This window comes from Durio zibethinus, chromosome 7, assembly GCF_047325235.1.
Source record: "Durio zibethinus cultivar Kanyao isolate XHJ-2024 chromosome 7, ASM4732523v1, whole genome shotgun sequence".
NCBI classification, from domain to species: Eukaryota; Viridiplantae; Streptophyta; class Magnoliopsida; order Malvales; family Malvaceae; genus Durio; species Durio zibethinus.
The window spans coordinates 26,809,445-26,822,851 of NC_143168.1; the positions used below are offsets into that span (position 1 = coordinate 26,809,445).

Consider the following 13,407-nt stretch of genomic DNA (forward strand, 5'->3'; position numbering starts at 1 on the left):
TGCAACTGCAAAAAAGGTTTAACATATCAGATTACTTCTGATTTCATGGCTATAATCTTCCATTCCATAAAAATGTGACTGCAATTTTATGAGTGGGCATCAAATCTTCATTTCAATAATAATAATCTTTATTACCGGATAAAGAATAAAGGTGCGTCTACTCCATCCTGTATATGTAGTTTTACTGTCTGCTGAAAAACACTTATCCATCAACTGAATTCCTGAATTTCTTTTCAGAAAGATTAAACTTAATTAGTCCGTAATTATTCTCTATGGCATTCTGCTTTAGTATAATATGTCAGAACATAGAAAAACAATCCTAGTTAATTAAGCCAAATTTCAACTATTTAGAATGGCTAACTTTAACATACTTTAGAAGCAAAAAGAACAAAAAATTCTGAAATTTTGTAAAAAAAAAAAAAGAAAAGAAAAGAGAGTATTTGAATGAACACGTACCATTTCTATGAAAATTTGTTCCATGGTGGTGTTTAGATTGCCATCCCAACGTTCTTTATCTTCAGCAAATTGCACTCTCCGCAAACTTGGTGTAGCTAACTCTCCTCCGCAGAAAATTTCCATCTTTGGACAGTTTCTCACAATGACCTCTTCCAAAGAAGGGAATTCGAAGGCATAATCCCCTGAGCAGAAGCTTGATAAGCTCGGAAGACTACAAAGTTCCAAAGACTTCAGCTGGGAGAAGACGATGCCATCCTTCACATCATCACTTCCATAAGCTATGGTTTCTTCTATCATTTGGCAATCAAGAATTCTCAATTTTGTGAGTGCCACCATGCTTTTTGCCGTTGGGAGTGCTACTAAATTCTTAAGCCCTTGACAATTTGACACTTCCAGAAATGTCAAATGTTTAAAATACACATAGGACGGCACTAAATTCTTTAATTTGTCACATTTCCACAGTTGTAGTGTTGAAAGGTTGCTGAAAACTTCTCCAACTTGGAATTCTTCCTTCCAGATATGTGTCAACTCAGGAAGCTCATGCAGCGTTAATTCACTCAACCGAACAAGTGTTCCTGGATGTTCCTCCTCACCCCCAAGTCCTTCGCATTGAAATATGTTACTGAAGGGAGCTTCTCTCACAACAAGCTTTTCAAGATTTGGTAATAAATGAGTGAAACTGTTTAAGATAGTAACTGATCTATTGGGAACTCTTTCGAGCCAAAGATCTGTTAGTTTGCAAAAGTATTGGGTCGGAAGTTGTCCATGCCATATCTCCATCATAATGTCATTCTTTTCCAATAGTAACCTTTCTAAATTGGGGAATGCATTCTGAGAATCACAGTTACAAAATATGTTAAAACAAAAACAATGATTTTGAATGGTAAATTTCATCTATGATATTTAACTTTTAAGTTGCTCTATTTATATCCTTAACCTTTGAAATTTCCATGTTGATTATTTTGTCACATTTTTTCAATAACAATTGAGACAAATGTTCACATGGCATTCAAAGGGAATGTCCACGTGACATGTTACATGGTAAAAGCCTTATTTGGTGCAGTGGCGGTACCAAAATAAAAAAAAAAAAAATTAAAAATCATAGATGAAATTTATCATGCATGTAAAACATATTATGTTTAACCAACCTAACTTGTATTAACGAAACTTTTTTAGTATTACATCTATATATAAGAATTTTTTTTTTGAAATTACAAGTAAAAGAGAAATTATAATTATAATAAAATACTACACCTATATATAAGAAATCATTGAATAATCAAATAAATAAATTAATCAGCAAATTAGAACTTAACTAAACAAATTCTACAAAAAGTTAAAACTTTTGAAAGGTTTAAATCCTTTGTTGTTTCTATAAAAGGATTTTATGTCACTAAAAATTCAACAATCGATAGCTAATATTATTGAATTTTAATTATGGGTTATAGGTTCATTTTATTATAGAATATATCACAATTAGAATTATATTAATTCATTTAAATATTATAAATTTAATTTTATTAATATTAGTCAAATTATTATTGTTTAAATATTAATTTAATTAATATTTTCTAATTTTATTATTATGTATATATTCAATTATATTGTTATTAAAGGACATTAAATTCTAATATAATGAAATCAAATATTTAATATTACTATCAAATGGTAATAAAAATATTATGCAAATAATATAATTTTATTTAACAAATACAATATTATTTTTATTTAGTTCAAAATTTTATTGCGTATTGAATTATTATTATTATATTTGTGATGATTTAAGTATTTTTTTATATTTAACAAAATTACTTATCAAATATGTTTTATGTTTTCAAAACAAAATTTTCGAAAACAAAAAAAATGAAAATAGAAAAGAATAGTATAACAATCTTTAAATGCTTACATTGTACATAAATATTAGGGGTTCATACCTCAGTGACGCAAAACAAGGGTTGTTGAAAAGAGATAATTTCCGATTGGCTCTCTCTAAGTGTTTCCGAAAAGCTTAGGTACTGCCTAGCTAATATCTCCACATTGTCGCATCCTTTCACCTGCAATTGTTTTAAGGATGGCCAGCTTGTAGTATGCGGCCTGGAGTAGAAGTTCTTCAATTTGGGCAATTGTTGAAGTAACAAGTTTCTTACTTTAGGAAATATAAAATTAGTGGCTGATTCAATGGAATTGAATCCATGATCAGGTCTAATTATGTCTACTAAGGATTCACAGTTCACAATTAAAAAATTTTCGAGTTTGTCAAGTCTTTCCATCATATGAAATGGAAATATATTCAAAAGTTTTTCACAATTTTGCACTAAAAGGACAGTTAGTTCATAAAATGAACCCAAAATGAGTTTATCCTCCCATATCATTGTCCAATTTCCAGAGCCAATGATTGCCAAATCTCTTAAGTTAGGAAACACCACCTATAAAAAAATTTATTTGATTGCATTAAAAAGAAGAAATAAACTATACTACTAAATTGATAAGATACACAAAAGAGAAGGAAAAATGTCAATTTCAAATCTTAACAAAAATTTAAGAAAGATGAAATTAGTAGATGAAAGAACCACTGTTTAAAGGATTCTGATTAAGAGCATAAAAAACTACTAATTTTTTCTGCAATTGCATTGCAAGTAGATAGCACATCATTGCAATAATTATAATAATAAAATAACTAGTGTTTAGCCCTTGCGTTGCATGGGGTTAATTTTAATATATTAATTACTTATAACTAGATAAAATTAAGTAGGATATAGAGGATAATAACACTTGAAATGTAAATATATTATTTTAATTTTTATATATTTTTTCTTGTTTTTAAACTATTATATATACAATTTTTATGATTGTTTTATTTTACTCCCTTTTATTATGTATGTACTTCTAATGTTGAACATATATCAATCTTACAGTAGTGTTGGAAATTTTGTATATAATATAAATTTTTATATAGTAAATATATAGTTACTATTACTACTAATAGAGTAGATATTTGTAGATATTGTAAGTAGGAAAATTATCTCATCTATTATTTGAGAATTTTTTAATTTTATCACATTTTAATTTTTATTAAAAAATAAATATTATGACTATTTCTCTATCATTCTCTCTTTTTAGATTTTTCAATATCTTTTTTCTATAAGAAAATCAAATTAAAATATTGAATTTAACATAGAAGAATATATAAAAAAAAAAGAAATAAATATAAAAAATTGCAACATTAAGGAGACCATTTCAAAAAAAAAAATAATTTAAATTTAAAAAATAAAAAATAAGATAACTTATTAAGAAGATGAGGGTTCCACTTATATTAGTGTGAGTATTATATATTTTTTACCTTTGAATCAAAATGACTAAATATAAGTGTTATAAATTTAATTTTGATATAAGAGCAAAAAAAGTGTAACTCTTATACTAGTGACAACAGATCCCTTCTCTATTAGTAATATTATTATTTATATTCAATAAAGATGAAATTTAAAAGAAAAAAGCTTGGGACATGCCAAGCTCTTGTGAGCCAAGTAGCAAACAAAAAATATATCTCACATCGGAAACAAAAGGTATTAAAGTAAATTTATATGTACCTAACTTTAATATATAACAAAACCCTTTACTTCAAAAAAAAGTTTTTATTTGTATTCCGTGCTTATTCTTCATGCCTATTCTTTTTTTCAAAGCTATTTTAGGTGAAATTATTTAATTATTTTTTTTTAAAAAAAAGCTTTTATAAACTTTAGGATTCTCTATCCAAAAATTTTTAAAAGATTTCAAATTCTCATATTTGAAAACTTTTAAAAAATTTGGATTCTCATTAGAAACATCATTTAAGTGGCTTAAAAATTTCATAAAAAAACATTGGTCATTTCCCATCTCTTAGATCATTAAAATCAAGAAGAAAATCCAAAACTTATATGTTGTAATCAAGTCCTATTTTTATTAAAGCTATAGTTTTTATCAGTCAGTGTTACGTAAATTCTTCAGGGATTTTTTTTTCTCAACTAAATTTTTAAATTTAGGATTTACAATTTAAGATTTAAAGTTTTTTAAGTTTAAATAATTTATCATATATAAAATTTCGCTAAATTATATAAGTTACCAGACATGCATATCAGGTAACTTAATCTAGTAACTTATATAAGTCATCGGATATTCCGATAACTTATATAACTTACCAAAAACATATATTTGGTAAGATATTTGACTTATAGATATGAATATTCAAATCTTTTAAAGGTAAGAAGAGTAATTAAATAATTTCACTTAAATATGATTTTAAAAAAATAAAATAGGCATCGAAAGAAAATAGAGATGCATTTAGAAGCACCAAAAAAACAAATCCCTTTAACATCCTCTACAATTAAAAGATTTTCAATGGATGTCAAATGCAAAATCCTTTGGAAATTCTTTTAATAGTAAGGTATTGATAAGTAATTAAAATGTATATACATATTAAGGTAATTAAAGGTATACCTCATCTATTATAATAGAAATTTATTGTATTATTTTTTATAATTAATTTTTTATAGACTAAGTAATTAAAATCCTAAAGTAGTATTGAAGTTCGATATTTTCTAATTTGCTATCATCCTTTTGCATGCAAAAAGAGAAAAAAAAAATACACAAAGTGAAAGAGTGCTAATATAATACACAAACTACTTATAAAAATAAATTTAAATAGGACATTGAGTAACATGAGGAATTATCACTTTATAATTATTTAATAATATACATATTCTATGAATTATGTAACATTGTCATTTCATTATCTGGCTTTCTAATATTATGTTTTCCTTATTTTGTTAAATTATTTTCAAGAAAGTACATTAAAACCAATTTATTATGCTATTTAAAATTTATTGACTATTTTTATATATTACGAGATATAAAATAAATTTAAATAACTAACATAAGATATATATATATATATATATATATAGAGAGAGAGAGAGAGAGAGAGAGAAAGAGAGAGAGAAAGACAGAGGCTGCTTCATCATCTCCCTCATTTCCAATAATTTGTTTCATTGAAACACAGTTTTTTATTCTCAAATTTTTGAGTTGGACCAAACTTTGGACTGCTAAGGATGTAACTAAGTTTATCATTGCTTCACATTCCCAAACATCCAAAGTCATGAGATTTTGAAAAGGTGTTGAGGACAATCCTAAGCTAATCAAGTTGCCACAATTGGAAACTTCAAGTGTTTCAAGATTGGGAAAATTGCAGTCAAGTCGTGACCCTTGCATCCATATGTGTTTTATATAATAAAGGCTGTTCAGTCTTAAGTTTCTAATAGGTAAAAGCGTTTGCGCATTGGTCCCCTTACCAAAACCTCCTTCGGAGGAGAATAAATCCATAAATTTGCAACAAATCACCTCAAGCTTTTCCAAATTGCTGAATCTTTCAAGAAAGATAGTTGGGAAAATAGCAGATTCATCGTGGTAGCATTCCAAATAAAGAGCTTTTATTTCATGGAAAATGCCTTTGGAAACCTTGCTATCACATATGATTGCAATGTCATCGCTGGTCAAGGACACTTCTTCTAATTTAGGAACCACCTAAAAAAGCAAAGAAAAATCAATTAGAATTTTGTACTTTTCTAGTGAAAATGGAAAATTTATCTACTAAGAGATATATTACAGCATCTAAGCATTTGGCTAATTGGTACATAGGTGCTTGTGTCTCTTTGCTTAAAGTCTAAAGAGCTAGTGAATTTCCATTATAAGACTTTTAGAAATGATATAATTCAAATTTGAATGAAATGATCAATAAAAAAAATCAGGTACATGGTATTATTAACAAGGTAGCTTTTTAAGTATGTGCTAGAGGTCATACCTTTTCAACTAAGAAGAGTGGTGGTTGGATTGGGGACTCCAAACGGTCATCCTCATTCATTTCTGGCAAATTAAGGTATCCGATGTCAAGTATCTCCACTTTGTTGCAGTGGTATGTTTTCAACTTTTTTAACATTGGCCACTTTGTTGTATGCATTCCTGGATAGAAACATTTAAGTTTTGGAAGGTTCCATAGCACTAGGGAGGACACTTGATCAAACTCAAAATTAGTAACACCCATTTCCCATCCTTCCGCTTTCGAAACAATCTCCTCCACTGCGCAGCTATCTACTGTAAGATCTTTAAGTTGTGGAAGAACTCTGGCAATTGAGGCCGGAAACACATACTTCAAACTCCAACAGGCCCTAACGTATACTACATTTAAATTTTGAAATGTCAAAATTCCTTGGGGGTCCTTGTTCCAAACATTCTTCAATTTTGGTAGATTAAAAACATACAATTCTCTTAGTTGGGTAGCCACAACCCGCGGGTCTTCCATATTTAACATTTGTAGTTCAAATACCTCTTCTAGTGAACCACAATGGGATACTGACATACTTTGCAGTAGTTGGAATGTTCCTCCCAACAGCATAGTAGATGGAAAAATAGTCAATAACTCATCACAGTGTCTAACCTCCATTCTTTCCAGTTTGCAAAAGGAACTTGCAGACAGGTGATTGTGCCATATCATCTTCATATTGCTCAAGTGGGATAGTTTCATCTTTGCCAAAGTAGGAAATGCAACCTATATGTAATTCATACCATTAATAAGTAATAAATAAAAGTTAGTTCCAACAATATATCAAAAACCTTAAAAGCCATACACAGGGTAAGCAAGTTTACAAAAGAAAATATTAACTGTAATACCTTTTCACTGAAGAGAACTTGTGGAGAGAAACATTGGTTCTCCTCCATTGTAGATTTATATACGAATCCCTCCAATCGAGGACAGTTCTTTATCTCCAATAACTTCAAGGATGGGAATTCAATATTATAATCTTTTGAACAAAATCCAATGATATGCTGAAGATTCCTTATCTTTAGAGAGTTTAATTGAGGAAATGAAATCGTAGACTTGTTTTCTTCTTCTATATCTTCTGTAAATATTATCTCCCTCAAGCACTTGCATTCAACTATCTCAAAACATTTGAGATGTGCTAGAATTGTAGCCATGGAAGATGATAATAGATGTTTTAAGTTGTCACAACCCTTAATGATCAAACTTGTCAGATTCTGAGTGTAGTCAGATTTATTTGAAAGCTGGCTCTGCCATATCCTTTCAACATTGATTGAGGACAAATGAAGATTCTCCAAGCAAGGGAAGACCATCTACATGTGTGTAATTACTCTAGAATTAAAACATTGAAAAGAAAAGGAATGATGTTTTCCAACACAAGAATAGGTTCAAAAAACTTTACTACTCAAGAATACATAATTACCTTTCGACTGAAAAGTGGCAACTGATGTTGAGGTATGAAAGCAGAGCCCGGTTTGTTCTCAGAGCAGAAGCTAACGAGCTTTGGTAGATCTTCAAGTGTCAAAGATCGTAATTGGAGAAACTCAATTATATCAACTGCATCATGATCATCAACGATATATTGGATCTCCAAACCATTTTGGATATGGAGATTCTTCAAATATCGAAAACAATGCCAGTCATGGAATTCAGGCAGGACAATCTTGGCACCTTTCATTTCTTCAAGGTACAGATCTTCAGTGTTCATCAACAACCTTTTAATTCCAGGATCCAAATGATGAATGCTTGTGTTTAGCTTCAAGTTAAGTGTTCTCAAGCATTCATTCTTAAAAAACCTATCCCTTGCCTGATGTCCTATGAAAATCTTATATCTTTTCAATTTCGCTGGGAACAAGTCTTTTGGAATAATCTTAGCATCAAAAATATGAACATTTAAAGTGGTCAAGCAAGACAAAGCCTTCAATTCAGCAAGACTAGCATTGACTTGTCCCTCTATTTCCCAATGAACAAAACTATTGGCCATAAATAATTCTTCTAATCTGGAAAAACTTGATAAGAGACCTCGTGGTATTATCTTGAGTTTGGTACAGTCACTCAGATCTAACAACTTTAGTTTAACCAGTTGCCCAATTTCCTTAGGCAGCATTTCAATATCAGAACTCAAAAGGCTAAGAATTTCTAAATTCTTAAGCTCTCCAATAAGGGTAATATCTCCCAGCACACATTGATCTAGGCACAATGTTCGAAGATTTTTTAAAAGACTAATTGATGAAGGTAAGTACGAAAAAAGCATCTTAGTCAAATCTAATACTTCAAGATTTTTCATTTCCATGAAAAAGCTGGTTGGTATTTTCACAGAAGAATCCTTGCTACCCACGAAGAAAAAGGTAAGTCGCGGACATTTCAACTCTTTCGGAAAATAGCTAATATTAGCATATCTCAAACCAATCATGGTGCATTTTTCCATTGTCTCTCCATTAGGCCAATCTTTCAGAACATCTTCGTCTTTTAATGCAAACACATTGTTGTCCCTAGAAGCAATTGCTAACGCCACATCACAAATGAGATCATGCATATCAACACGCACATTGGTGTAACTATCATGCAACAAACAAGAGGATTTGAGGTCACTCACCACTGTCAGCAATCTATCTCGGGTTTCTTCTACTGTGTTGACACCATGAAATAAACCCAAACCAATGGTATATTTCAGCAAGTCTCCAATGGCAGTGTTATGACCTAGTAGACCACAAAGCAAGAATGTCTGTTTGAGTTCTTCGCTTTCCAACTGGTTGTAACTCAACTCTATCGCTGAATAAATATGTGCTGGTATTCCAGTGAAGTTTGTTGGGGAAGGCCTTTGTAGTTTTCTCAAAGCATCATTCCACGAGAATGACCCTTTGTTTCTTAAAGCCTTTGCAACTGTTACAATGGCGACAGGCAGTCCTGCACATTTTTTCGCTACTTTGATTGCTGTAGATCGCAACTCAGGACTTTCAGCATCGTCCCCAGCCATCTTCTTAAACAGGTCCCAAGCTTCTTTACCTTCTAAAACAGATAGAGCAAAATTTTTCTGAGCATCCATCTCATTCCTTAGAACATTTAGATCTCTTGACGTGAGCAATATGTTGCATCCCTTCCTAAAGGAATCCCCACATCATTCAGATCTAGTTTCTTCCAAATATCATCTAAAATAACGAGAACCTTCTTCTCTTTCTTCAATCTTTCGCGCAATCGACCTGCTCTTACAACCGTACTCGTTTCTTCTAATTTTAGACCCAATAAATCTGCAAGTTGGTCTTGAATTTTTTGAACGTCAGGAGTCTGATTCACAACTGCCATAACCACCAAATCAAATAACTTATCTTCTTTGACTTGTCTAGCGACTTCTTTGACTAGAGTGGTTTTGCCCACGCCAGCCATCCCATACACCCCTATCACGTTGATAGTATCATCTTTCAATGCCTCCGTGATGTCTTTAAAAACCATTGCTCTTGATTCGAAGTTCTCAAAATCTTTAGGAGTTGCATCAACTATTTCTGGCGGAGGAGCAGGGCATGAAACACTGTTGAATTCACCTTGTTGAAGGTGTTCATTAACAGCCGCGACAACTTCTTCTGCTTTCCTGCTAAGTTGGTAGCGAGACTTAATGTTAGGACACAAGCCAATGAAGCACTTGGTGGTTGCTTTGTCTTGAAGATCCTTCACACTTTTCACCTCGTCTTTGATGACCTTGTCCACAGTACTGCACCAAAGCTCGACGTGCGGTTTAATCTTCTCCACGTTCCTTTCTGCAACTTCGATCTCTTTCTGAACACTTTCTCTTTTCGCCAACAACATCTTCATTTTCTCCTCAAAATTTTCAACGTTTTTCTTATAGATAGTTACATATCTCATATGACGTTTGATTTCATGAAAGACGCCTTTCCCAGCTTCCGAAGAAAGTCTGGCTGCAGTGCCAGTTGCAATTGGTTCCATGTTTATTTTTTGGTTGATTGTTTAGTTTCAAGCAAACAAGCAAAGCAAATGACAGAATAAAACAGAGACAACAGGAGAGCAATTAACAAGAAAGATAATGACAGCGAGGAATATATGTAAAATCAGTTATGGGTAAAGACTGGAAATGGTTTAGACAGACTCGTCTTCCGAACCGTTAGCAATCAATGAGAGAAACAGAGAGGAAAAAAAGAGAAGAACAAGGGGATTAAAAGCAGGTTAGAAAAAGACAAATGCAGCAAGGAGGGAAGTAGGGAAAAGGGTTTTTTTAAAAAAGAGAAACTGAATTTAAGCAAAAACTTAAGAGTGGAAAACGATTAAAGGGATGAGATGAGTTTAGGAGAAAGGTTGAAGCCTTATTTATGGGGAGATAGAAGAAAGCGACCCATGATGAAAAAATTGAATCAGTCATCAGATTGCCCAAAGTTCTTTGCTTTCTATTAAAGGAAGAAATTAAGAAACTGTTTCACATTGCGATTTGCTTAGAATTTTGAACATAGAAATAGCAATTATAATGAAAGACTGACTTTCGAAAATAAAGCTTCCAAACTGTTTCATGCGTCGCTATCTAAATGCAGTCCCAATCCAAATAGGAAAGAGCAGTTTTGATGAAAGACAAAAATGCCTTAGATAGCTATATTAAAAATATATATATATTATCACTTCAACTAAATAATAGAAAAACTCCAGCATCGTACAATATTTTTTCATTACCAAAACAAAGTCATTTTTTTTTTAATTTCCCATAGAAAATAAGCCTTCATATTTTTTTTGTTTTTTAATTATATGAGCAATGTAATTCACAATAGAAATATTACTAATTAAGTAAAGAAAGCTTGGTTACTAATTTTATTAAATAAATCAGGTTCTGTTTGATTTACATTTATATCTTTTAATAAATATAAAAAATACCAACCAATCAAATGGAGTCTAAATAATACATCAGTCCAAAAGCATAAGACAAGAAAGTAGCTCCATTCACCAACACTAACAAATAAGAAAGAAAAAAACAACTCTGTATTTGGATTATATATATATATATATATATATATATATATATATATATAGAAAGGGCTTGAGAGAAAGAGAGATAAAATCAACTTTTTTTTCGGTCAAACAAAGTTTAGGGTGCTTTCCATGCACCACCAAAGATAAATAATTGATAATATGATTGGAATCTAAATTTCATCTACGAAATATTTCAATTTTATTGATTCATTTAACTTTTATGGCGATAAAATCAACTTCTATGACAATAAAATCATCTGATTTTAGTGCAACTTGCAATTTTTTTTTTAAATTAATGAGAGTTTGCAATTACTAATAAAATATGACCGGCCAACAAATCATGTGTTAACACTTATAAATCTACAAAAATTGATATAGACAAAAAAAGAAGACATTTGGAAGCGACAAGCAAATAAGGTAGTTGTTATAACAATGTTTTTCTATGCTTTTTAATAACTTTTTTTTAATTCATTAAGTTAATGTCATACATTATCATGATAAGGACAATAGAAGCTACAAGCAAATTTTAATGAAAGACTATCCCCATAATTAGTTGGTCATTATTTTTTTAGCCATGACAACTACTATCCAAATATAAAACAAATTAATAAATAAATACATACTAGCTACAATAATACTTTACCGCTTACTTCGTGTTACAGGAAATATAAAAAAAATTATAAATAGAAATGTAAAATTATAAACTCTATAAACTTAAGATTTAATTTATTTGATTCTATTGTATTATCGTATTCAGTAAATTTAAAATTCAAATATTAATACTTACAACCACTTTTCTTTACTCTTTATCTTCATATTACGAATTTTTTGTTAAAAAATAAGAAGAAGAAGAAAGAGATTAAAAGATGTCTTTTTTTTTTTTTTGTAAAATTTTGTTGATATCCGTAAATATGAATATATTTTGAGCCAAAAAAAAAGTGAATTCAAAAAGATATAAAAGAAAAAAATATATTGAGATTTTCTAGTAAAAGCATATACAACATCGAGAAAATAATAGATTAAATTAGGTAAAAGATTATATTTATTAATTATTTAATTATGAACCATAAAAAAAAACTTATTATAAATGTAAAGAAAAATTAGTACGTACATGCAAAAGAACAAACAGTGAACTTGTAATCCGACACTAATCTCATCATTTTCACTAGTATTTAAATCCATATAATAGCTCTTATTCCATACAAGGCCTATGTTTTCCTTAGTTTTTCTTTTTATAGAAAACTCATGTCTCATGTTAAAATCACATATATTTTCTCTTGTACAAGGTAGATGCATCCTCTCTCATGATTCTAAAGGTTAAAACCCTTCCTCCCTAAAGTTGTGTAATAATAATAATAATAATAATAATAATAATAATAATAATAATAATAATAATTATTATTATTATTATTATTATTATTATTATTATTATTATTATTACTACTTGCTTTTGTCCAAACTCATAAAATGGATCATTGAATCTTTAAATAATTGTGATTTATTTTTTGAGCTTAATTAAATTTTAATTTTTCTTAAATCAAGAATTAATCTAATTCACAGTTGAGTTTGGGTCAAGCCCAAATTCCAATAATGAATCCAAAATTTTAAAGCTTGTTGGAAATTAATTTGGTTTTATTTTTATTTTTGTGAATAAAAAAAAGAAAAATTTGTAAAAAAGTTGGAAAAAATCAAAATGAAAATCCAAAAAATAAAAAATTTTGAAAAAAAAAAACAGTTAAAAGAATCAGAAAAAAATGGTAGAAGCTAAATCAACTGGTTTGTTAATCCAAATTCCAACCGCCTGCCATCTTAGTTTCACACCATTGGTCTTTATTAGCAGTTGAAATTCAATTGATAATGGAGGCTGGATCCCTGAAAATAAGGGAATTGAACTCCCAATTTTATTCATAAATGGAGCCTTCAAACATGAGAGCCGAGAGTAGGGGGATCAATCACACAAGCAATAAAACACCTTGATCCTTTAACATGTTCTCTACTACCTACAGTTTTCATCTACAATCTTTCACAGCTTACAATTATCACCATTGAGTCCAGAGATACACTCTGCTAAATTTTCCTTTCTGGTCGCCTACCATCCAGACACCATCTCCTCTCATCACTAACCTCCGGCAATAATC

General features: G+C 30.1%; 1 protein-coding gene across 1 annotated transcript; it reads right to left on the reverse strand.

The window, feature by feature from the left end:
* LOC149518268 (uncharacterized) lies at positions 1–10,338 on the reverse strand. The gene is given in 7 exon segments (XM_089763453.1): positions 1–1,350; positions 2,391–2,510; positions 5,521–6,012; positions 6,290–7,033; positions 7,156–7,617; positions 7,728–9,409; positions 9,412–10,338. Coding segments are annotated over 7 exon segments (5,310 nt in total). The 5' UTR covers positions 10,244–10,338; the 3' UTR covers positions 1–372.
* Positions 10,339–13,407: the final 3,069 nt, after the last annotated feature.